Here is a 26,436-nt window from a genome sequence, read left to right as displayed (position 1 = left end):
GTTGATGCTCGGAATAATTCAATCAGTGTACTATTACTGAAGATTGATAGAATTAATTAAATAAAGGAAGTCGATAGAGGGACGGAGGGACTATGTTACTACACTATCTACAAGCTAATTTTCCTTCTCCTTCATCTATTGTATAAGGAGTTTATTTTTCTTCTACCTTCTTTACTGTATCTAATTAGATTTATGAAATTTTAAAAATTGGATAGTATTTATATATTATTAATATATTTCTAATCTTTCAGTTTTTAAAAATTATAATACAAAATTATAATTTATATGTATCAATAATACATAATATATGAAGTACTTAAGTTGTAATTGAAGTTATATTTTTTTTTATTGCTATAAATGAGGAGTTTAGAAAATCTTAAATTATAAGTATTTATAAAAATTGTGCATCTCATGGGTGTTAATCTAGTTGGGAAAATAAAAGGGAGCACAAATTTACTAAATTTTTTCCCAATATTCTCCAGTTTAGCGTAATACAATTATTATGTAGTTCAAATATATACAGGAAAATGCAAGAAGTATTGAGTAGTTCAATTGGAGCAATTTGTGAGAGTACTAGTTCTTAACAATGTAGCAAGCATCAACACGTGTGAAATAAGACCCATCTCCTCCCTCCTGCTTCACTTTCTCGTTTTCTTCAGCTAAATTGCAATCTCTTCCACCCCATCCTCTCTCTTCCTCTCTTTCTCTTCCATCTCATACAACTAGACTTCAACAATGATGACATCACCATCCTTATTCTCCATAACAGTCTTTCCTCTACCCTGTAAGAATCGCAATCCTACTATCCCCTCGCTTTCCTCCAGCGACCCGCCAAGCGCTGCCTTCAACCGTGGCAAGTCATTTTCAAATTAATAATAGAATAATAATAATACAATTTGAGTACGTTTACAACTTGAACGTAATTTTATTATAGTTCGGTTTAGTTTAATCTCATAATTTAAAAGATTAAACCGAGTCCTACTAACCTAGATATGCCACAATAGAGAGAATATGAATAAAAAAATCAGAAAAAACCCTAACTCTCTATCTCTCTTCTCTCTCCTCTCCCTTCCTCTCCCTCGCTGTTCTCTCTTCTCTGTCTTTCTCTCTCGTCGCCTTCGACGGAGTGTTGTGCGAGCGAGTGGCGACGGGATTTGCGCGTCGTCGTGTGCGAAGTGGTGGTGTGTTCGAGGGTGCGAAGTGCTGCGACGAGGCGAACGAACGAAAGTGTGTGCGAGCGATTCGCGCGACGAAGGCTAGGCGAGCGGTTCGCGCGACGAGGTGGTGCGAACGTGTGTGGTTTGTGCGAGGGTGCGAAGGCTTGTGCGAGGCTGGTGGTGGGAGAAACGTGCGAAGGTGTTGGGCGAGCGAACAAAGTGTTCGACGGTTCGAAGGGGGTGTAAAGTGTTGTGCAACGAGGGTGCGCGAGGCTTGCTGCTGCTGTTGTGTTGGCGTACGCGTGCTGTGCGAGGCTGTGCGACGAGCGACGCGGGCTGCGGCTCGAGTGCAGTGCGACGAGGGTGGTGCGTCGGTGCCGGAAGTCGAATGCCGGTGATTTTCGCCGGCAAGTTTAGCGGTATAAAACCTAATATGTATAATATAATATTATATTGGTTTTAATATCATATATTCTGTTTTTATATTAATTCTCCTCTCGCCAGTTGCGCACGCCATTTCCTCTTTCTCTCTCTCCTCTCACCGGTTGGAGTGTTGAACTTGAAGAGGTTCAAGAAGATTTCAGATCAGGTATTTTAATCTATGTGTATTTTTTTTTGTTTATTCTTTTTAATATTAGTTACGAAAATATATCATTAATCTCTGTTTTTTTTGTGTATTTTTTTTAATATTAGTTGCGAAAAATAGAAAATATGAATATATTGTCATTGATCTCTGTTTTTTTGTTTGTGTTTATTTTTTTAATATTAGTTATGAAAAATTGAAAATACCAAATTATTGTCACTTAACCTACTAATTTTGTCTGTTATTTTTTTGTGTGTGTTTTTTTTTTAATATTAATTACGAAAATAGAAAAATATTGTGACTTTAAATGCTGCCATTCATGTTTTAATTTTTTTTTGTGAAATATATCATTGATACGAAAATACAAATTACAATAACTGTTGTCTGTTATTACTTATTAGTACTTTAGTAGTGTAAATGTCAGTGACTCAGTGTATTGTCCCTTAAATTAGTAGTGGAAATGTCATTATATTGTCTCTTAAATTAGTACATTCGGTTTGGTTTTTTATCTTGGTTTGATTTAATTTCATTTCGGTTTGGTTTGGATTTTGGAATATGAAAAAATATGGTTTGGTTTGGTTTGGATTTTGAAAGATAAAAAAAATTCAGTTTGGTTTGGTTTGGTTTTTGGTTTCATATTTTGGTTTGGTTTGGATTGAGTCGAATTTCGGTTTGAAGGGTTGTACCGGACTAAAGTTTACTATATATTGTAAGTTAGAAGTGTTAAAGTTTGTAGTTCGAGCATTAAAAGTTTGAGAGAAATTTCGAATTTAATTTAATAGTATGCGAGCCCAAAAAAAAATCTAGATTTTGGGGGTTCAGTGGGTTTTGGATACACCACTGCTTTTAATTCTCTGTTTTATTTGAATATGATATTTTTCTGCATTTATTTTGGGTTAAATTAGAGGCAGAAACATGACGAAGAAGGGTCAGGAAAAATCCATTGAAACAAATGCAGATTTCTTGGTATGTTCATACATGTTAATTTCTTATATTGAGATTTCAGGGAGTGCATATTCTTCTTAACGCAATTAAAATTTTGTCCTATTTTAGCCGTTAGAAGGCGGTCCGGCTCGTAAGCTGCCTAAGGGAGATGTTTCACATGACAAAGCGACGGTGCTGTACGTTGGTAGGATTCCACACGGGTTCTACGAGGATGAAATGGAAGGTCTGCTGCTTGTACCCTTAATTTTTTGGAGATACTTTCGTTTATGAGATGGATTTTAATTGCTTGTACACTGTTTACTCTGTAAATTTGTTGTTTTTTTTGTGTTTTGTTGAACTTTTATAGGTTTCTTTCAACAATTTGGGACCATTAAGAGGTTGAAGATTGCTCGAAACAGGAAGGTTCGACTTCTATTAACATTGTTTGGTTTGAATGTATGAGTGAAATGGAGCTGCTTTTGTTCATTTAGCAGTGGTGCATCTTTCTGTAGAATATCTATGTGCTAATATATTTTCTTTTTTCTTCCGGTTGCAATTGATGGTGAGAAAGCTAAATAAGAAAATTCATTGGACTTCATACAATATAGTCTTAAGTTACAGGATTTCAGAAGGAGTTAATATTGTTAAGTATTTCCTGACTGTTTGGTATTTTCATTAGTAAACAAAAGGCGAAGGAAAGAAAGTGAACATAAGGGCGGGAAAAGATTAATTATTTTCCCTTTGTTTGATGTAATGGATGGGAGAAAAGGAAAGCCTTTTTATCTTTCTTTCTTCTGAGACACCAATACTAAAAAGCCTTTTACTTTTGTTTGATCATATCCCTTCTTGTCATGGGATATCACTTCATTCAATGCTTGACTACTAACTTTTGCAATGTACATGAGTTGTATGGTGACTTATCTCTTTCCTCGTGGGAAGGTAAAGATGGTGAATCCCCTATTAGACTAGGTCTCAATCATCTTTAGTAGGTTGGCATGAGCTCATGTATACGAGGTGGAGTTGAGGTGTGCGGTTGGGAAGGCACCTTTGTTAACTCTAGTGGTGGCTTATATTAGGTTCTTAAGGTTACAAAGTGATAATCCTACTACATACCAAGTTCTATGTGCTATCATGTCACAACAACTTGTCCCTTGATAGAGTTATGATTTTCAAAAGTGCTTCCTTATATAAGCACCTGCCTTTGGTGACTTATGCTATCTAAAATTTCATGGAAACTTCATGTTACCCGAACTTTGTGTAAAAACATATGTATTAATTTATTGGCTAGGAAAATGTGTATTATACTATATTTAGTCTCACTGGAATTTTTTCGTTTCATAGACTAGCCTTATTATTCTGTATTTATCTGTCTTTTTGAGGGTTGGGGTATTTCTAGATAAAAGTATAGATGCCATTAGACTTCAGGAGCAGGAACGAGTGGGGTTATTGGTCCTTATTCACTCCTTGTTTGACATTTCTTCTTTGTATTGATGTTTTACAGACTGGAAAAGCTAAGCATTACGGTTTCATTGAATTCGAGTATCCAGAGGTTATATCACTCCCAATGCTTAAAGTTAATATTTTCAACTGTCACCATTTTTCTAACCTCTTCTTTTACAGGTTGCAAAAATAGTTGCTGACTGTATGCATAATTACCTGTTGCTTGAGCACATGCTGCAAGTACAGTTGATTCCTGCAGAGCGTGTACATCCTAAATTGTAAGCCTTTCTTGACTATCATATTGGCAATTAATGTAAGTTTGGTGAGGTGTATTATGACTTAACTTCTAATCTGCTTGTGATACTTGGAACTTTGTGGCAGTTTCAAGTATCTGTTTTTAAAGAAAAACTACATAACCTAGAGTTTTGTTATGTTCATGGTGTCCCCCTCCCCCATGCCTTTCCTAAAGAAACCCTAAAGAAAGAAGAACTCAATCTGACGTTCTGTTTTTTTTCTTTTAATTGGATCAAGTCCAAGTCTATATGCATAACACATGTCAAGTGAAATGCAAGTTTGTTTGTGGTATCTGTTTGCACGGGCCTTCCTTCTATTTGACCTTGTTTGAATCTACGTAAGCAAAATTATTTTTTATTATTTCTTCTATCCGTTTCCTGTGCTTTTACTTTATAAAAACTTATTTCTACCAAAAAGTAAGAATGGCCTATTTGGCTTAATCACAGGGAAGGGAGAGAATAAGAGAAGGGAAGCTGAAGGAAATGTTTTGAAGGTAGAGGAACCAAATCCTGTTGTTTTGTATAGTTTGGATGACAAAAAGATGATTATTGATCCCCTCCCGCAATCACCACCCACTTTCTCTTCCCTTCACCCATGAGATCAGCAATCACTCGCCCACCATAAATCTTCCTGCTCCAGCATCACCATTTGCTTGTCATTGTTTATTCAACCAAGAACACCCTGTGGGGATACAACGGACTCGTAGATGGTCAAATTCACACTGTCTTTTTGCTTTAGAACCTAGGTGGTTAAATGTGCTTAATCAGCTATACCAGTCTACCCTTGCTTGTTTTTTCGATTGCCTTTATCTTGTATCTGTATCACGCTGATTTGTGTTCATATCTATTTTCGGATGGGTGTTAATTTGGTTGACCCTATGTCAGGATTCACTATAGAGGCAGTGGGGTAAATATTGTTTGTAACTATGTTATACATGGACATATTTGATCTTTGATACCACATAGTAGATAGTGGTGGCACTTATATGTTGATGGCAACTATTGTATGTGTGGGCATGCTCTACTGCTGCGAAATTGTAGATTAATTTTACTCTTACAAGTTACAAGTTACAATTTGTAGTTTTATTTCATGTTTGTTGTCTATTGTTTAATGCAATTATTTCACAATTGCGTGAAGCTCCATTTACGCAATACATTTTGTTTTTAGAGGAGTACATCTGTAACCTTCTCAATATTTTGGTCTTACAAATTTTCAATTGCTGTAACCTGTATTAGGTTGATCTTAGGTCTCACTTTTTGTTTCTTATGTTTCTTTGAGGTTCTTGATTCTAATCCTTATTTTGCAAATATAGATGGAAAGGTGTAAATCGTAGGCAGAAAGTGCCGGTTGACTTTGTTCAAATAGAGAGGCTGAAGCATAATAAGGTACACATAGAAAGAGAGTGTCCTAGATTATTTGATCCATAGTATGTGAATATCTATTAATATAAGGTGGTACAGGATAGATCACTGGAGGAGCAAAGGAAAATGCTGAAATCAATTCTGAAGCGGGACAAAAAACGAAGAAGTAAAATTCAAGCTGCTGGAATTGATTACGAATGTCCTGAAATTGTAAGATCTTCTAACTCAAATTACATTGTGCAGCACACATGCTTGGGTGGTTGGTGTATCTCTGTATGCTGCATGCAATCCTTTGTGGAAAGAAATATTTTGTGTGGCGTTTCTAGATTGGGTTAGTGGACTGAAAAGCATATACTTAAGGTTGGTGGGTTGCGTGGGTTTCTTCTTTTGGGGGGGGGGGGTGTTGATACGAGCAGGTCAAAAGTTGGCAATGGAGTTCTCCCTTGGGTTTGAGGCATGATTTTTCAGCAACTTCACCAGTGCTTGTCCCTAGTCCAAAGACGCCTCTCTATTGAGGGACATCCCTCTCAATCCATCCCTTCTCAAAAAATTGACTTCCTATTCAAGCTTTTCGTGTCATATTGTTTTGTGAGTTCAATAATTTTGTTAAGAAATTAACAAGTTTTGAAACTCTTGAAAGTTCTATGCATCTGACTAATGGAGTGAGACATCCTTTGGCTGTACTTATGATATTAATGAGGTCATATCATTTTTTTCAAGAGTCAAGCACCCAAGAGTCAAGCACTACAAATACTTTCATTGTTTCTAAGAAGTTTGGTGTCTTCCATATCATATGCCATCAGTCTTCTATTCATCTCTCTTTCCTCACTCTTCTAAGCCCTTCACTATTACTAACCTTATATCATCTGATGTTTCCTTCTTTTCTTGTCTCATCTTGCAGTTTTTGTGTGACCTAGTGTATGATGCTCGTCACACTGATTATGGGCTGGATTATATGCTAATAACTTAACTGTGCAATTGCAATTAGAATCCTGAAAACGCTGGGTTATGTAAGAACATGCCTTAGAAACTTTACATGCATCCATAGAGTGAGTGTTTGTTATCTTTACATATTGAAAAGGGATAGCTAGTGTAATATCATGGAAGTGATTGTGCAATGATTTTTAAGGATATAATATATCAAAGTAATGGAAGACAAGTGCCTCTAACCATAGAGGTCCCATTGGAGTGACTGCCATGCTAGCCTTGTTTGATGGTACTTCACCACTAGCTGCTAAGGCTTTTGTTTTATGAATCACGTAGTATATGTTTGGTTGATGGAAGGTTGAGATTTGGAAGGTATAGGAGGGAGTAGGATGGCGATAAGGGAGCGTAAAAAGCTCAATATTTGTACTTCTAGGTCTTGTGCTTAATGGACTTCTTTTTATGGGTGAGTAATGACGACAACGAACTAAAGCCTTGTATGATTCACGGTCTATTAGCAGTAAAGGCTTTTCATGTCAAACCCTTGCTTTTGAACAAATGATACCACAATGACCGCACCTCCAACACCACCATAGGCCTCTTATATGCTGACATTTGCAAGGCGTCATTTCAAGGTTAACAAGGGAAACCCCATGAAATTCTGCTAGCTTGGAACTGAGATGGCGCTGGATTGTTGAGTTAGTGGAATTTAAACTCTCCTGTTCCGTCACAGTACAGCTGTTCTATAACGGATTTTGGATTTGCCATTCGCGAAATCTCGTTACGGAACACCATAATAAATATCACATACTTTTCACTGTATACTCCGTTCCATAACGCGAACTCGCCGTGTCACAACGTTTTTATCCCCGTTACATTGGTTCTTTTCAAATATTGGCCAAAAGAAAATTTATAAATTAATTATATGGGTGATAAAATATTATATTATGTTGTAATAATGCTCTAAACTGAAACTATCCTAATAAAGATTAGAACATATTATTGTGAAATTTTTGAAAAATTTCACGCTGCGTAGACCGTGATCCGTTCCAATCATCCGTTACAAGCCGTTTCCGCGACATCGCAAACGTTACCGTGATCGCGAGCGCCATCCGCGAATTTTTTCCTTTATGCGATAAAAGAGTAAATAGGAATGATGGTAGAGAGAGAGAAGGCATTCAATTGCGATGCTTTATGGGTAGTGGGGAGTGATTAAGTCACTCAAAAGCTTATAAAACTGTAATTAAGTTTTGTTTGGTGGAAGTCCATCAAATATCTCTCTTCATCCTATTATTGCTATTCTTAACAACAATCATCCAAATTCTTCTTTTTCATCTATTCTCTGGGCTTTCAATCCATACCTGTTTCATTGCAGATACTAAGAAACCCATACTAAGTACCACATGTTTGGTTGCTAATATCAAACACCTTCACTCTTTTTTCCTCTCCTCACTACCTATTCTCTCAGAGTCTCCTTATCTAAAATTGTTGCCCGTCTCCTTCCTCGGTTCCACCACTTTCTCCAATGAACTTTTGGGATGAGCGCCCATGTTAGAGAACTTTTCTGTAGCCAGAAATCCCATTTTTTCTCGAATCAGAGTGGATCCAATTCATTGGCAAATGAGAAATCTACCGTTTTAACACTCAGAAAAACCCTAAGAATAGAAAATTTCCAAATGTTAAATACGATTAATAAATCGTCTCCTCTCAATCTGGACTCGACGGGTTGTCCGGACTTGATGCAGCCCCTACCTCTGAAAGCTGAAGGAAGGTATTAATGCAGGCTTTCTCTCTGATATAAAATCCACCATTTCTTGTGGTGCCTGCTGCTTCAAGCTCGGAAAGCCCTCTCTTCTGGTGCAAATCCTGTGTCACTTTATCAGGTCGTCCTTCTTAAGACCTCTCCCTTCTGGTGCGAATCCTGTGTCACTTTTTTAATGCTGCTCGTTGTGTCACCTTTACGATGTGCGTGGGGAACTTTGACCTTTGGTGGTTGATTATGTTTGTGAGATGTGGATTTTTAATGGTTAAAAAACGACCCTCAACAACCTCAAATCATCCATTATTTGGGTGGTTGTAGTTTGTGGTCACACAGATCTTTTAACTATGTCTGCAGTTTGGTAGTGGTGATAGTGGCGATTATTATTGTCATGATTCATGATGGCAATGGGGAGGATGTATGGGCTATGCTACACAGACATCTTGGGGGTTTTGGGAGGTGAGTGGTTTAGGGGTTGACACGGGCAGTGGCAATGGGAATAGGTCTGATAGCTTGAAGTTAGCATTAGGTGTTGGGGGTTGCAAGGTTTAGGGGTTTAAGAAGGTGTGTTTTTCCTCCCCAAAAAAAGTTTCAATAAAAATCTGAATTTAGGGATGGGGGTTCAGGGAGAAAAATTCAGGATCTTCTTAGAGTATGTGAACCCTATATGGTGGGGATTTGGAGTGACCCCGACTAGTTACAATTTAATTTGGGGTTTTTGAACCAATATACCAAGGATTTGTTATTTTCACATGTAAAAAGTAAGCTAAAGGAAGAGTTTTTTTTTTTTTGAAAAAGGATAAAGAGTTTAGATGAGGGCTACCCAAAATTCAATTCATAACTATTGTTGTTTATCAAGATAATGGCCAATTAGTTCGATAACCTACGTTTACATAAGTTTAGACAAGGAATAGTAAGTGCAGACGTTGAAAACAATGGAGCCTAAATCACAAGTTATTTCTTATCTCAAACTCATTCCCGATGCCTAAAATTGGTTGAACCAACCGCGGAGTTGAAAAGGATGCTAGAATCTGTAGTTCATTCCTGATTCCTAAAATTAGTTGAACCAACCACCAGTTTCGGGAATGCTAGAAGCCGTGTGTCGCTAATGACCCTTCTCATCTAAGCCCTCAGTGCTGGACCCAGACCAATTTTCTTATTCATGTTAAAAGCCACTTCCCTTGAGAGGATCAATTTAAGATGCTTGGACTTGTCACTTTACCCCGCTGTACCCGTGTCAACATTATGCAACCAGGGTGGCAGGGATGGACAGAAATATGGGTTAGACTTGCCGAATCAAAAGGGATGTGGCAGTTGGTGATAAGTTTAATACAAACACGATTCATAGCACTGGTGAAAATATCATTTTTTGTAAATTTAGGTTAAGGGTAATCTGCAATTGAAGGTGTGATAACAGTTGATCATTATTTGAATGTGAAACCTTGGGGATTTTCTTCGTTTTCAGTGTGTGCCTTTTACGAGAACCAGTATTGCTCCCGGCACCTTTTTTGGCGACCAATGCTGGAGCCTGGATGTTACTCTTTGGCTGTTGAGATTTACATGTTTTCTATCTTGTATGATTTTTTATGTAACAGGCTGTTTTTTCTTTCTTCTCTTTTCTATCTGTGAATCTTTTACTCTCCACCAAATGCTTTATTGGTGGTGCTAAAATCACTTGGACATGCAATTTACCCTACCTTTTTAATTGATGTGGCTCCTTTTTGCATTTCCCTGTGAAAACTTTTTTATTGTCTGTGATGACATAAAGATTCTACTTACTACTATTTTCTATGCTAAATTTCCTTTTTCTTTATACCTTGATCCTAATGTATGACTATATTTCTTTACAACTCTTACTCATATAAGCAGATTGACAGATTTTTATATTAAAAGAATTACCAAGTTACTGAGTCCTTACGAAATTTGGAGACTTTATTTACGGGTCATGTGTCTTTAACTTTAGAACTTCCCAGGTCCAATTATTAGATTCAGTCGAAATCCTGTACGATCATTAGGCGTTGACTATGGAAACAGCATCCAGTGGGTTATGACTTCATGAGTGTATCTTTCTTTGATTGGTTATGTAATAAGTTATGGACTGCATTGAGCAAGATATATTCTGAATTCAAGTTAATCCTTTGCGTAGGCAGAAAGCAGATTATCATTATTCTCATAATTCATTTCCTATCTTTTAGGAGGGTGCTAACCAGCCTGTGCCAAAGAAGATCAGGTTTGATGATAGCTAGTCATTTCAAATCATACAGGTAAGGTTTCTTCAAAAGTAAACAGGGTTTCAACTGGTTTTTGCTTTGATATGTGCTTATTGTATGACCTTTTAATGTTCACGCACAGTTTTATCTTGTAAGCGGGTAAACGGATGGCAGAGAAATGAATACCGATGAAGTTAGCGTCAAAGATTGGAAGCATTCTGGTGTTACTAAGGATGAGAAACATTTTGAAACAGTCAAAAATGTATTAGCAGCTTATTCTAGCCAATATTCGCACACCTGTAGTAATGACAAGTGGGGTTTATCGATAGTTTCTGTTGTAGGCTTAATTTATGCTACCATAGCTTACGTATTTTTGTTTCTTTTCTATGCAAAATTATGGGTTTTGTTTCATGTTTTTCGCATGAAAATGCTGGTTTAGAAATCTGCGATAATTGGTCATCTTGCTATTGATGTATGAAAGTTATTTTCAATTATTATAAATTTTGGGTTCCTTGAGTAGGCTAAAAAAAGTTTTTGAATAGTCAACTTATGAGTTGCAAATTCTTAAACGAGACAATCTTTTACCCTGTGATGGATTATACCGCCTTATGTTCAGTAAAAATCATACCATCATATGTTGGTACAATTGTGCCACATTTTTTTTTCAAGTTAGTGAGATGGGCCCTATTGAACTAGTATCATGCATAGGTATAATTAGTCATGCTTGCAGGTCAGACTTTTTGAAGAGAGGAGATGATAAGGGAAATTTCATCCCAAAGAGTTCCTATGACCTTGAAGTCATTAGACCAAACTCTTTGCTTCTAGGACAAGCTTTGCTTGGTATCACATGATAATTACTAAATTACGAGGGACATTTTAACTTGATAATTTACGAAATACATGTATTCCTGGACTTGAGTTAGTATTTTGTTTTTACGAAATACATACCTGGACTTGAGTTAGTATTTTGTTTTTACGAAATACATGTATACCTGGACTTGAGTTAGTATTTTGTTTTTACGAAATACATGTATACCTGGATAGATGGTCTAATGGAGAACATAACATGCTAGGTGAGTTCTGTAGGTGCTTTCTCTCTCTCTTTTCATGGGGCCGGATTGGGTTATTGAATATTTGCCATAGTAGAGAGCCGAACAAATGAAAGGATTCATGGTTTTATGCCTTGTAAATATATGTGAAAACGTGACTTGCTCGTAATGAAACTTTCATGGGAGACTTCTGAAGACAATTTTATGATTTCGAACTTTCATAATTAGGGAATTTTCAAGCTTAGAACGGGTTATGCTCTTGTCTCTTAACCATCGCATCAAAATGACCTTACAAGGAGTGGCGCTGTCAATTTCCGAAAAAGGTTATTGCATTTTGTGAGGTTTTCTTTCTACCCTTTTGACACGAATTTGATTGTCACCTTTTGCAAGAAGGATTTTCAATTTCTCTACTTGCAAGGGAATCCTTACCTTAAAAAAAAAAGTTCAAACTTGTTTTGTATACACTATGCTATACTGGGATTGCTATTATAGTCAATCTACTTAACAAGGTATCCAAGTAGGTCTTAATCTTATATGCATTTTTTTTGGGTGAAACTCTTATATGCATCTTGAATGACCATATAATGATGATTTTAGTACCTGTTGTCTTGATGAAGATATGTGAAATCACTTACAGGATAAGGAGAGAAGGTTTTTATGATGTGAGAATATTGAATCAATCAATCTTGGAGATTGGATTCAATGGCATATCCCGTTGTTTTATGATCAAAATAACCCCAACAGCTCCAAAATTTCATTATTTATAACAATATTGTGGAGTATTTGGATAATTCAAATGATAAAATTTGCAGAGGTGTTGACATAGTGCTGAGACGGTAAAAGCTAACTTATCAACAATGTTAGTTGATTGTAATGAGTATTGAGTCTTGTCCCAGTAACAACTCCTCAAATATATTCTGATAATAGTAATTGGACATATTCCAGGTTTCTTCCTTACATATTTAGGAAGGAACATAGTCAAATTAGCTAATTCCTGTTATTCAGATACATGAATATTAGGATAAAAACATCGGGTTAACAACCATGTACGATACTCAAACTTGAATAAAACACTATCCATGCTGTAGATAAAACAAAGAAAAGAAAAAAACAGAAAGTTTAGAATCATATTACGAAAATTCCAACAACATAGTACATGTAACAGTATAATTTAGGACAGACAGATTACTACAAACCACAACATTTGAACCCATGTTATGATTAACGAGTAAAAGGAAAAATTTCAAATACGAGAAATTCAACGGCTTTTAGTGAGTCATGTAATGTTGTTTTAAAATACAAATAAGAAAAAGAACGATACCTTCGATGATTTCTCACACGAACCTTTCAAGGATCAAACGATGAATACTCAATAGCAGAAGCTAGTAGGTCAGATCATCGCTATTATGGTGTGTGCGGCACGACCATGGCGCATCCCGCACAACCATGGTGCATTCCGCGCATCACAAGCTAAGGCACACACTCCACCAAAGAGCGCATGTTCTAGGCTGGAGCGGACGCTCCGCCTTGGAGTGCAATCTCCACTTTGCCAGGCAATTGTCGAGTTTGTTACGAAGACTCGGGATCAAACGCTCGGGCCTAGAGAGGAAGCTTCTTAAGCCATTTTTTGCCTTAATCATATCATCCTAACCTTTATGCTTAAGCCATGAACTTTGTTTATGCATTTAGAATTATTATTAGGAAGTCATTATGATAATGAACTTAGGAAAATAACGTGCCTTTTGTCATAAAGCTCATTATTTTTAATATGTTAAGTGTTTATACTAAAATTTGCCTTATGACAGAATTGAAGTTAGGGGCACAACAACCAGATGTTTATATGAGCAAAATAAGAAATTAGTGTAAAGGGGAAATTCAAGGGAATGACATAAGGAAATGGTGACGCGAAAAACCCCAATGAAGGTGGGTAAAAATCGCGGGTGAAGATGATTCCACCAATCGACTATCGATGATCGTCGTCCAAGCTAAGATGAACAACAATCGTTACAAACTAAGTTTTGAGCTCTAAGTACACACAATTGTATTGAAACAAGCATAGTTATTACCTTTTTCTTATGTATCTTTCCTCTCGTGAATCCAGGGATCTTTTGCATGGCTTTTTCTTTACTTAAATACTACTGCTTCCTACTAAATTTGCTCCAACGGTTGTTTGTCGGAATCTCGAAGATCCTCCGTTCAAGGCTCCTTCAACTGTAACAAACTCCTTACTTCGTGCAACTACTAAGTCCCTTTATTCCCGTTGGAAGAACACAATCTAGCTTAGCTCCATCTTTCTCAGACTGGTTGTTTGAACTTCATTGACTCAATCTCTGTGTCATCTTGATGCGGCAAGTCTTGTGTCATAACGTCAAAGTCTTTAAGTTGTTGCGTCAATGTCAGCCTGAAAAATCAAGCATAACAGTTTGCCCCCAATTAATGCTTATCCTTAAGACAATTGCTAGTCAAATACAACTTCTCATTAGATGCAAAACACAAAGATCAATACAAATGTCGTTATGTTAGAATGCCTGTTAACGGATAGGAAAGAATGAGCAAGCAATTGATTTTGATAAAAAATTACCGGAAGTAAACCAAGGGTCAACGCATAAAAGATAAGAAAAAAACCATGCAATTAATACTTATACATTGTTAATCTAATAATTACTTTTAGAGCTATAAAAGCCGTTGCAAGCAATTCAAACACACGCCATCTTTTTCTCTCTCCTCGAACATCCGATTTCACTCTAGAATTCTCCGCTGCTCTTTGTCGAAATCGTTCTTCAATACCAAGTAAATTTTCGCTGTTGCTTGCACTTTATTTCTCAATTTTTCTTTCTCTATTCTCATCTATGGCTCCTAATAGGCGTATCATTAGGAATTTTGTAAAAAACCAAGAAAAATCGAAGGGAAAGGAGAAAGTGGTGAAGAGGAAAAGTGAATTTGAGGATGAAAATCCAATATGACTGAAGAAGATATGATGAAATTTTTAACAGTTGGGAAATCTTTCGACCGACACCGTGATTAGGAATGTAGAGCCCCACGAACAATCTAAGATGTGCCCAAGCAATTGGGTGGTTCTCTATGAATACCCTTTTAAGATAGGTTTCCGCTTACCCTTTTCTCCCATAGCTAGGGACCTCATGCAAATTTATCAGATTAGCCCAGGGTAAATAATGCCCCAAGTTTGGAGAATCTTGAACGTCGTTGATAGAGTGACGACGTCATGGGAGGAAGCTTTTACTCTTCATGACCTACTGTCGTGTCATGAAATTAGGGTTAAGGCAAAAAACAGAATAGCCCTTCATGCCAAGGCAAGGCTAGAAACGTTGGTTGGTGGAGTCCGATCAAATGATAGAGGCTAGAAAAATTGATACGTTTTTGTGAAGAGGTCTTCTCTGAGAGAAATTGGAAAGGCGTTAATTGGTGGCTGGAACACAGAAGGTTCGTACTGTTTTAGTCGTTTATTAGCATGTCACATTGTTAACACTATTCTTACAATGTTTCTTCTGCAGGTCTAAATCCAAAGCTGTTGACTCATCGCGACGAATCTGCGCACCTCTGCCAGAAGTTTTTGGAGGCATCAGAGGAAGAAAGACAGTTCAGGAGGATCCTATTTGCTAATAAGGACAGCTGCTCGTCCATGGCTTCCGGTAAGTGTTCTTTGCGTTACTTCTCGTTTTTTGTCATCGTCGTAAACATCATACGCGTGACGATTTCCCTTTGTTTATAGATTCTTCCCAATCGAGTCCAAGAGGCTCTACGGATAGTCAGGCACCGGTGGAGATGCTACGCAGAAGAAAGAGAGATAGAGAGATGTCTGTTGTGACAATGTCTGCAACGCCGGTAAGCAATAAGGACACTATCGTCGTCGTCCAATTGGAGGACGATGAACATGAAACTGTGCCCAAGGTGCGCAGGACTGAATTTATGGCTCCCCCAGACAAGGGAGGTCCATCGTACACAATAATGGTGCCCAATGACTTTATGTCGTTGGAAAGGTCAATTTGGCCAGAAGCGGAGAAATTCCTTTTTCCCTGCGCTGAGGAGAGGATAAAAGAACACACTCTGCCTTGCATGATGTCAGATGGCCTAGAGCTCATCTTCCATGTTCGTTTTCTTTGTTTTTTTTTTTCATTTTATTGATACTAGGAATAAATCACAACTGTTTACTTACCTCTGGTTTGTCGTTACGCAGGCATCGCAACACTTTCTAATGGCGAAGAAGGAGATGTCGTCATTGCTGAAAGGTCATCAACCGATGAAGCTCAAGGCTAATAAGTTCGAGCTTGAAGTAAAGAATAGGGACGCAGAGTTGAAGAAAAAGAACTGGCTATGACGAAGTTGGAAGAGACGTTGAAGAAGAACGGAGAAGAGCTGGAAGAGATAAAGTAAAAGGCTGAAAAATTGGAGAAAGCGTCACGTCTAGAGATTGAGAAGCTCCAAGCTTAGTTCGACGCTCAGAATAACGAGCTAGACTTGCTCGAAGCTGAGGTAACCACAAGGGTGAAAGCGAAGCTGATGTATCAATATATGATGAAGAAGACTGCGTCGTGGGAACCACAAAAGGATATAGATCTCATCCTTGAATGCCTAGGGGGGTATTAAGGATCTGATGGACCCAGACGAGCTGACGACTACAACAGATTCTCCTTCAAGCGTCGATGGAAACACTGCATATTGTGCTGCTTTTATGACGTCAGATGTTCCTACTGATCCAGACACAGAGAAGGAATTGACAACTGACATTCAATCGTCTGCTGCGTCGACGAAGAAGGAGTCTGGCGAAACTCAAGACGCTTAGTATTTAAGTTTTCATTTTCATCTGCTTGTCTTTTGAACTTTAGAATGTTTTAACATACTTTGCTTTGGGTCACTCATGAGAGTGACTTATGTTTATGTCTTTTTAGGCCACTAATGGGAGTGGTCATAACTTTAGCACTTGTGATTCTGGTCGTCCAGACGACAATTTACTTTGATAATCTAAGTATTTTATGCATGTATTGTCTGTCATTTGTCTAACGTTCTTATGCTAAAATTTGCCTTACGACAAAATTGAAGTTAGGGACATAACAACCAGATGTTTATATGAGCAGAATAAGAAATTAGTGCAAAGGGGAAATTCAAGGGAATCATACAAGGAAATGGTGACGTGGAAAACCCCAATGAAGGTGGGTAAAAACCACGGGTGGAGATGATTCCACCAATCCACTATCGATGATCGTCGTCCAAGATGAACAACAATCGTTACAAACTAAGTTTCGAGCTCTAAGTACACACAATTGTATTGAAACGAGAATAGTTATTGCCTTTTTCTTATGTATTTTTCCTCTTGTGAATGCAGTGATCTTTTGTATGGCTTTTTATTTACTTAAATACTAATGCTTCCTACTAAATCTACTCCAACGGTTGTTTGCCGAAATCTCGGAGATCCTCTGTTCAAGGGTCCTTCAACTGTAACAAACTCCTTACTTCATGCTCCAACTGATTACTTAACTAGAAGAAGTATCTTTTAAGGTGGGTGGCACTCCACCTACGTGGTACCATGCTTCCGTCGTGTCGGGTCAGTTGGTAGGCACCATTGCTAACGACTTTACTAATCTGGTAGGGTCCTTCCCACTTAGCTCCTAATTTACCAGCATTGAGCTCTTGCGTATTATGAAATGCTTTTCTTAGTACCCAGTCACCTTCGACAAAAGATTTGGATTGGACGTTTTTATTGAAGCTTCTTGCCACAATTTGTTGTTGGGCTGTCATTCGTACCTGCGCTGCGTCTCACAGTTCTTTTATAGTATCCAGGTCGTTGAACAGCTCGTCGTAATTCTGCTGCTCTGTCATTAAACCATATCTAGCAGTTGGTACACATACCTCAGCCGACAAGACAGCTTCGCACCCGTAAACTAGCGAGAATGGTGTTTGTCCTGTCGCGGTGTGTGGCTTTGTGCGATTTTCCCATAGGATAGATGGTAACGCTTCTGCCCAATTTCCTTTCTTTGCAGTGAGGCGTTTCTTTAATGTGTCAATGACTGTCTTGTTGCTGGATTCAGCTTGTCCATTACCTTGTGGATATCTGGGCGTTGATGTCAATGGTGTAATGTTCCATTCGTCACAGAAGTATTTCATCTTGTCACTAATAAACTGCGACCCATTGTCGCATATTATTTCGTATAGGACACAAAACCTGCAAATAACATTAGTATATATAAAAGAAATAACTTCCTTATCCCGTACTTGTTGAAAGGAGTCTGCTTCTATCCACTTAGAAAAATAATCAGTTAGTGCTAACATAAAGACCTTCTGTCCTTGGGCTGGAGGTAATTTACCAACTATATCCATTCCCTATTTCATGAAAGGCCATGGAGTTAAAGAAGGATGCAAAACTTCACAGGGTCTATTTGTCATACCTGCGTGTCGTTGACAACTGTCGCATTTGGTAATATACCTGATTGCTTCTTGCTTCATTGTTGTCCAGTAATAACCCATACGTAACGATTTGCTGGACAGGCTGCGTCCTCCTGAATGGTTTCTTCATGTCCCTTCGTGCAGATCTTCCAAGACTGTGTCCCACTACTTCTTTCCTAAGCAACGTAAGTATGAACCCGCGACTGACTTTTTAAACAATACCTCTTTGATAATGACGTATCTTGATGCCTTGAAGTGAATTCTACGTGCTTCCGCTTTCTTTGCTGGGAGTACGTCGTTAGTAAGGTAATCGTAAAATGGTTTTGTCCAACTAAATACTTACATCTTCAGCAATAGGATTGTCAGCCATTGTATCATCGTCAACAGGATTTGGGTTGCTGTCGCAAGCAGTAAGGTTGTCCTCTTCGTCAATTTGGGCGCACTCTTCCATCGTCGCAACAAGGTTACTAACGTCTTTGGTTATTGATGGAGTTGTTAAGTGGACGATGGGGACATAAGTGAAGGATACGTCTCTTAGCGATGATCCGAGATTAACTAATGCTTCTGCTTTAGTATTCTAGTCCCTTGGGATCTGCAAAATATCGAAAGGATTAAACGTCTTACTCTTTTCTTGAGCGATTTCTAGGTACGATGTCATCTTGGAGTCCTTTGCTGCAAATTCGCCCTTAATTTGACTGACTATCAATAACGAATCGCTGTAAACTTTTAATGTTTTTGCCCCCAAGTCGCTTGCCAGGGTCAACCCTGCTATCAATGCTTCGTATTCGGCCTCATTATTCGTCGCTTTAAACTCGCAACAGATAGCTCGCACTATCTTTTCCCCTTGTGGCGACTTTAGCACAATACCTAGACCTGCACCATGAAAGTTAGACGACCCGTCAACAAATAAGGTCCATGAGTCATGGTTAATATGATTAATTTGGGAGACTTCATCCTCTGCCAGTTTCTCTAGCTCTGGGCTAAAGTCAGCCACAAAATCGGCTAACACTTGCGACTTGATTGCTATTATAGGAAGATACTGGATGTCATAGCCACTGAGTGTGATCGCCCACTTACTCATGTGACCTATTAATTCGGGTCGTCGCAAGACAAACTTTATCGGATAATTAGTCATAACGACAACAATGTGAGTTTCAAAATAATGTCTTAGTTTTTTGACAGCAGTGACTAAAGCTAGAAAAAGTTTTTCTAAGGACGAGTACCCGGTCTCTGCGTCTAACAGAGACTTACTGACATAATAAATTGGAAGTTGCTGACTTTCTGCTTCTCGCGTCAGGACGACGCTGCCAGATATGTTTCTGACTGCTAAGTAGAGCTGTAGCGTCTCGCCGTCGCAGGGTTTTGACAACAACGGAGGGGAGGCAAGATATTGTTTGAGTGCTTACAACGTGTCCTCATGCTTCTGAGTCCAGTCGAAACCTTTGTTCTTGTGTAAGACATCATAGAACAGATGACACTTTTCTAACGACCTAGATATGAAGCAATTCAGGGCAGTGACGCGTCTAGTTTACTTCTGCACTTCCTTAACATCTCTTGGAGATTGGATGTTGATTAGTGCTTTAATTTGATCAGGATTGGCTTCAATTCCATGTTGCGTCACGACATAGCCCAGAAATTTTCCTGCAGCAACTCCGAATGTGCATTTAGTAGGATTTAGTTTCATACTATATTTTCGGAGGACGTCGAAGGCTTCAGAAAGGTGTTGCATGTGGTCCTTCGCCTGCTTTGACTTCATCAGCATGTCGATGTACACTTCCATAGTATCGTCTAACTGGTCCTTGAACATTTGATTGACCAAACACTGGTACATAGTTTAATTGCTTTAAAAAAATGAAAAATCACAAAAAAAATGAAATATTGCTGAAAAAGCACCAAAAATACGAGGTGAATATGAGTGGATTAGTTGCTTCGATGTGCCCGAATTATGATTTGCAAAAATGATTTAACTCATTATACTGGGTAGTTGGGCATTTGTGATTGTGATGTGATCTCTGACTGCCTGGATCTTGAGTGGATTTGGATGATAAAGCGGCTACTTTAACTGCATGCTTGAACTGGTTAGACTGTTAGGATTCATTCTAGCTTTGGATTCACATCTATATCCAGTCTGTTCTTGTTTGTTTAGTTCTTCGTAGCATTCTGATTTTGATTTTGGCAATGTACTCGTTGATTTTTGATTACTTTGGACATATTTTGTGATAGAGGCGTTCATTTGTTTAATTTTTAAGCCTAAGAGTTGTTAAATAAATTATTTTCCACCCTAGCCCCGCTGACCCTAATGACTTTGTGTCTCTATATTAAGCCACATTGCACACCTTGAGACTTTACAATGATTATTGTCCCAAGCCTAGCTTGGGGGAGCATTTGTTAGGTTGTTTCTATATTGTGTGGTTGATTCTGTGGGTTGGTTGGAAAATAATATTATGTTGGTACAAAGAAAAGAGTAAAAGTAGAGTGAAAAAGAAAGAAAGAAAAATTAATAATACATGAAAAGTCTCCATGACCTTTACTCATTAAGTTTCAAAAAAAAAATTTGATTCATGAAAAATTATTGAAAATCACTGAAGGAGACGGATTATTGGTTGGTTTGTGAAATTTCAAAGAAGATTATTATCTAAGTTATTAATAAATTATTTATTTGTTGTGACTCACAAAGTAAGACAACCAACATAAATGTCAGGGATACACAATACTCTTATTTTTATCTTAGGATTAGATAAAGTGATCAACAACTCAAATAATCCAAGAATAATTCTATTGCTCAGTTTACTAACCACCCAATATTTATTTGTTGACTTAGATCAATAATCAACCAACCTTTCTATAATTGAATATCCAACTAACTTAACAAATAAGGCCCACAGTACTCATAAAGAAATTATAATAAATAATCCAAGAGAACAACATGGTCGAATTCATGATCCAATAGATATATATATAAATTTTAGTCATGTTACAAGTGAAACAAATCATGCATCTTCTCAAATTCCATCGGCAAAGCCAACTTATAGGCTACAACATTCCCAATTGTATGCAAAATTCATATGGGCCAACATACTTAGCACTTAATTTGCCCTTCTTACCAAATCTCATTACTCCTTTGGTCGGTGACACTTTCAAAAAGCACCTTATCACAAACTGCGAATTCATCTTCTCTTTGCTTCAAATCAGCATAACTTTTCTTCCTATCTCGAGCAACTTGAATTCTAGTTTGAATAAACTTCACATTCTTAACAACTTCCTCAATAAATTTTGTCCCCAATAGTACATTTTCACTAAAATCATTCCACCAAATGAGACTTCTACACTTCCTTTCATACAACACCTAAAATGGTATCTTGATACTTGCATGGTAACTATTGCCATGTGAAAACTCAATCAAATCCAAGTGATGTTCCCAACTACCTTGGAAATCAATTGCACACGCTCTTACCATATCTTCAATAGTCTGATTGGTCTTTTCAGTATGACCATCGGTCGCAGGATGAAAAGCAGTACTCATCTTAAACGTTGTTCCAATATTAAACTGGACCATTTGCCAAATTTCGAGAGGATTCTCGAATCATGATCTGAAATAATGTACGTCGGAACTCCATGCAGTCTCATCACATGCTTGATGTACGTCTTAGTATGTTGCTTCTTCTTCCATGTTTCTTTGATCGGAACGAACACGACAGACTTTGTTAGACGGTCCACGATAACCTAAATACTATCATTGCCATTTCTCGTCTTCGGTAAAGCGGTAACAATGTCCATTGATATAGAACCCACTTCCATCTAAGAAGCTCTAAGGATTGGACCTTTCCCATTGTCTCTTATGATCGATCTTTACTTTCTGATAGGTCAGACACTTTGACAAGAACTCGGTGACTTCACACTTCATATTCGGCCACCAATAAATCTCTTTAAGATACTTATACAACTTATCACCCCCAGGGTGCATAGAATATGGAGTATTATAAACCTCTTTCATAAGCCTTCTCGTAAGCTCTTCACACTTTTGTGGTACACACCACCTTCCCTTGAGCCTCAAGCTTCCATCATCATGAATCTTGAAGTCAACTTCTTTGCCTTTCTTCATCTTCTCCTTAAAATTATCTAGGTGCTCATCTCCAACTTGACCCTCTTTGATCTCATTGAAAACTGACAGTCCCAATGACAAAGCACTCAATCTTGCTTCGATGTCTCAAGAATTTAGAATTTCTAGGCTAAGCCTTTGCATATCTCGGCACAATTCCTCAGGAACTATCAAAGCATTCACGCTATGACTCGACTTCCTACTCAAATCATCGACGACTACATTCGCCTTCCCTTCATGATACTGAATATCTAGGTCATAGTCCTTGATCAATTCTAACCATCTTCTTTGGATCATATTGAGATCCTTTTGGGTGAAAATGTACTTCAAGCTCTTATGATCAGTAAAGATCTTGCAAGTTACCCCATATAGATAATGTCTCCAAATATTCAAGGCAAACAGTACAATAGCAGCTAACTCTAGGTCATGGGTAGGATAATTAGACTCATACGGTTTCAACTGACGCGATGCATACGTGATCACCTGCCCATTATGCTGCAGGAAAAATCCTAAAACATTCTTCTAAGCATCACTATACACCTACAATCCTTCATTTTGTTAGGTAGGGTTAAAACAGGTGCAGAGGTTAGACGCTCATTCAAAGTCTGAAAAGCTTCCTCACTTCTCACTCTTTCTTCATTAAATTGGTCATTGGCCTTGCTATATTTGAGAAATCTCTCACAAATCTCCAATAATAACTAGTTAATCCTAGAAAACTCCTAATATCTAACACATTCTTTAGTGTAGGCCACTCACTAACAACTTGAATATTTGCAGGATCCACATAAACTCCTTCTTTTGAAAAATAATGACCCAAAAATGCTACTTTCTCAAATCAAAATTCACACTTAGAGAATTATTCATTTTCCAAAATACCTTTTTTTATACAAAACTTAGAGAATTATCAAAGCCATTATCGCCCGTGTGATAACGTATCAACTTATTCAGAATTTTACTACGGAAATAAATAAATAACTTTGAAACTTAATAGCTTAGTCAACCATAAAGTGAACTCCAAATCAAACCAAAAGTACAACCAATTATAAAGTAAACTATTCAAACCACAATTAAATTCAAATTATAAAAGTATTTAAAAACTAAACACAAGCTCTCCACGAAACCCGAACCAATTATGCATCATCTTATAAAACCCGAATTGAATTTGAGGTTTTTGGATAAAAAAAAAAATCATACACCAGAATTTGACATTCAGCAATCGTATCCCACGACTAATTTAATCCAAATCGGAATAAAACTCTAATAAATCCGATTACAACTTACAACAAAAATCATAATTATAAAGCAAGGTTCTCCAAGCCAGATGGCAGAGGGTAGAAAAAAAGAAAGCATAATTTGATTTTCTTCCAAAGTAATTTGAATACACCAATGTCAATTTTCGAAAACTAAACATTTCATGATACAATGGAAACTCTCCTAAACCAATTTAGCAAACAAGCCAATAATATTAGATAAGGCCAACAAAAGATCCTCAAAACCAGAAAAGCAAACAAACTCGACGAAAATACAAAATTAAAACAAAGGAAAATAGAATTAAGTAGAAAAACTAGGGAAAAAAATAGGATGGAAATATTTTTACCAAATGGCACTTATATTCGAAGTACTCTGGTTCAGAATCAGGCTTGGTGCGTTTCCTGGGTTTTCTCCCGATGTTCTTCACTTGTTTCTGCTCTTTATCAGCTTCTATGTGCGATTTCGCTTCTTATTCTCATCATGCTTTACTTCTTCGATCTACTACCTTGAGATTCACTTCCTTAACGTGTTTAGCTTTTTTGGCAACAACTTTTCTCTGAGCAATGGTGGTGGTGGTTTAAGAAGTGAAGAGGGTAATATTCCGTATTTTTAGTAAGTTATTATTCATATTTTTATAAAAGTTTTAGTTTTTAAAAAGGTTTTATTAACTAAAAAGACTTATTATTTATTGGAAAGGCTTTTAAAAAAAATGTTTTGGGTATTTGAAATAAATTTTAGCCCAAATGAATTTTGGGCCTAACTTTTCTAAATTTTACATTTAAGTAGTTGGTTCAAAATAATATTAAAAATGTTTTAAAAACGATTCTAAAAAGGTTTAGAAAAAAAAGAAAAGGAAAAAAAAATATTTGCAAAAGATTTTTTTTTTGAAAAAAAGAAAAGAAAAAAAAGAAAAAAAAGGAAAAAAAAAAAGTGAAAAAGGTTTTCGGTTGGCACAAGTCATTCACGCCTGACTTGTTATGTTTGATAAGTTTTATTAATTTTACTTTTTGTTTATCTTTTTATTTATTTTACTATAATTACGTATTATGAGATAATTTATATCTTTTCTTAATCTTAGTTGGATAATCGTAAATATTAGCTATATCCAAACTAGATTAGTTTATCTTTTCCTTAAATCTATCTTTTAGTTTCATAATCTTATTCCGATTCTACCTATCCAACTAGTATAAATAGGGGTCTCCACCTATCATATTTTTCACACCAAATTTGAGAAATAAATCTCTTTTCTCAAGTTTAAACTCTCTCTCCCTCTTAGCCTACCTTTTCTCTTCTCCCGAGTAGTTATTTTTTTTTTCAAGGTGCGTGTATTTGAGATCTTTAATAATTGATTTGTAAGTGTAGCATCATGTTTTTAGGAAAATATTTTGGATTGAAATACATGTTTTTATGAGATTTATTATGAACTGCATCTGTTTTATATGAACATGTTTGTATGTTTATAAATTTTATTTATGAACTTTGAATTATGTCTTTCGTATAATATATTTATAAAGTTTGATCTTTGAATTTATATTCAAATATTTTAGAAAGAGTTTGATCTTTTGATTCATGTTTAAATATTTAAAAAGGAGTGTTTTTGAACTATTATTATTTTTCAAAGGTTAACCCTTGAGCAAGTTATTTTATTTATGCTTTTATATGGCTAAGTTTTAAGAATTATTATTCTTTTTAAAGGAGGATTATTTCAGAAGGATTTTTATTAGATATATGATCTTTTATGATCACAATTTATAAAGAGGCACGGCTTGTTATTTATTAGCAAGAACGGTAGCTATTATATTATTACCCATGTACTTTTTGTATAAGTCATGTGGACAAGGTAGTTCCCCTCGTAATAGACTCATTAAGGAATACTAAACTTGGGGGGTGTGCACACTTTAGGCAAGGTACCTAGGCAAGGAAAATGATTTTTTATCAAGGTTATATACTTTATATTATACAAGTATTATCAAGTATCCATGAAGGTTTTTTTTTGAAATTAAATATTTCAAAAGTTTAATTAAATAAAGTGTTTAATATTCCGCATATACATGTACTCAGTATTTTTACTGACACGCGTTTTGTTTTGTTTTATGGCTTTGTCCCTGTGATGACCCTTTTGGTGAGCAGATTTTACAGGTTGATATGATGCATACTTCATATTGGAGAGCTAGTGAGGAATCATAATTAGTCAAGAAGTTGTTATTTTATTTCTTTTTTCATTGTTATATAGTTGTACAATAAAGTTTATATTAATAAAGAGAAGTTATTTGAGTTATTTCCGCTGCATTAGTTTCAAGTTTAGTTAGTAGTTACTATAAAAACCTTTAACGTTATCACGTGGCGGTAATACTCTCAAGTTTCTCAAGGAGTTTTATATTAAAATAAGTTTTCCAAAAGAGAGAAATTTAGGGGTGTTATAAAGAGGGAATAGAGGATGAGGGGGAATTGAGGATCATACAAAGGGAATAAAGGATGAGGATCGGATGGAGGAAAGTGGGGGTTAGGGTGACAGGAGCGAAAGAGGGAAGATAGGCATGACTCGTGAGAGGAAAAAATAAAAGGCTTTGTTGGCTGGGCTGGTGCTGTAACACCCTCAAATCCATACACGTCTACGACTACGTCGCATCGACTTTGGGAGTGTTACCGCCGCGATGAAATGCAAGGCATAATAAGAAAGAATGTTAACTCAAATCATTGTCTCGAAAACTGAAATGCAGCGGAAATAAAAATGTAACTACAACTCGGGAATCATCAACAACCCCTTTTATTCAAAACACAACTAATTAAGTAAATCCTAATATTCTTGTCATACCTAATTCAAAATCTATAAAGTCCAAGACTAAGGAGTAAGGACTATCCCTAAATGCTCAGTATCATGCAGCAGCACCAGTGCACCTAGTCTGCTCCCCATTGTAGCATCAATGGTTCATCACAGGTCAACAAACCCATAATAACACACAATCGGCTATGCTGAGTACATAAT

General features: G+C 36.8%; 1 protein-coding gene and 1 long non-coding RNA gene across 4 annotated transcripts; one reads left to right on the top strand and one right to left on the bottom strand.

The window, feature by feature from the left end:
* Positions 1 to 1,010: 1,010 nt before the first annotated feature.
* Positions 1,011 to 11,063, top strand: LOC104884401 (uncharacterized RNA-binding protein C1827.05c). 2 transcript variants are annotated; one of them, XM_048643010.2, is made up of 11 exons: positions 1,011 to 1,576; positions 1,662 to 1,746; positions 2,646 to 2,706; positions 2,794 to 2,908; positions 3,032 to 3,087; positions 4,166 to 4,213; positions 4,285 to 4,382; positions 5,711 to 5,783; positions 5,859 to 5,969; positions 10,638 to 10,706; positions 10,795 to 11,063. In XM_048643010.2, exons 3-10 carry the CDS (start codon positions 2,656 to 2,658, stop codon positions 10,686 to 10,688), a joined length of 603 nt encoding a protein of 200 aa, XP_048498967.1. In that variant the 5' UTR covers positions 1,011 to 1,576; positions 1,662 to 1,746; positions 2,646 to 2,655; the 3' UTR covers positions 10,689 to 10,706; positions 10,795 to 11,063. The 2 variants fall into 2 exon arrangements, with proteins under 2 accessions (XP_048498967.1, XP_048498968.1); XM_048643011.2 differs by having other exon boundaries at positions 2,641 to 2,706.
* Positions 11,064 to 12,807: 1,744 nt separating this feature from the next.
* Positions 12,808 to 24,394, bottom strand: LOC125496931 (uncharacterized). Of its 2 annotated transcripts, XR_007273363.2 has the most exons (3): positions 23,797 to 24,355; positions 13,768 to 14,102; positions 12,808 to 13,300 (listed from the first exon to the last, which is right to left on the bottom strand). It is a non-coding gene; the product is annotated as an uncharacterized LOC125496931 (long non-coding RNA). The 2 variants fall into 2 exon arrangements; XR_007273362.2 differs by lacking the exon at positions 12,808 to 13,300 and having other exon boundaries at positions 13,559 to 14,102; positions 23,797 to 24,394.
* Positions 24,395 to 26,436: the final 2,042 nt, after the last annotated feature.

The sequence above is a fragment of the Beta vulgaris genome, chromosome 4, assembly GCF_026745355.1.
Source record: "Beta vulgaris subsp. vulgaris cultivar EL10 chromosome 4, EL10.2, whole genome shotgun sequence".
Taxonomy (NCBI): domain Eukaryota; kingdom Viridiplantae; phylum Streptophyta; class Magnoliopsida; order Caryophyllales; family Amaranthaceae; genus Beta; species Beta vulgaris.
This window is presented reverse-complemented; position numbering and strand designations above follow the sequence as displayed.

Excerpts from the sequence above, each read along its gene's own strand:
- LOC104884401 (XM_048643010.2), top strand. The coding sequence starts at position 2,656 with ATGACGAAGAAGGGTCAGGAAAAATCCATTGAAACAAATGCAGATTTC. Across the intron at positions 2,707-2,793 it reads AAACAAATGCAGATTTCTTG|CCGTTAGAAGGCGGTCCGGC; the intron begins GTATGTTCATAC and ends GTCCTATTTTAG. Across the intron at positions 5,784-5,858 it reads AGAGGCTGAAGCATAATAAG|GATAGATCACTGGAGGAGCA; the intron begins GTACACATAGAA and ends AAGGTGGTACAG.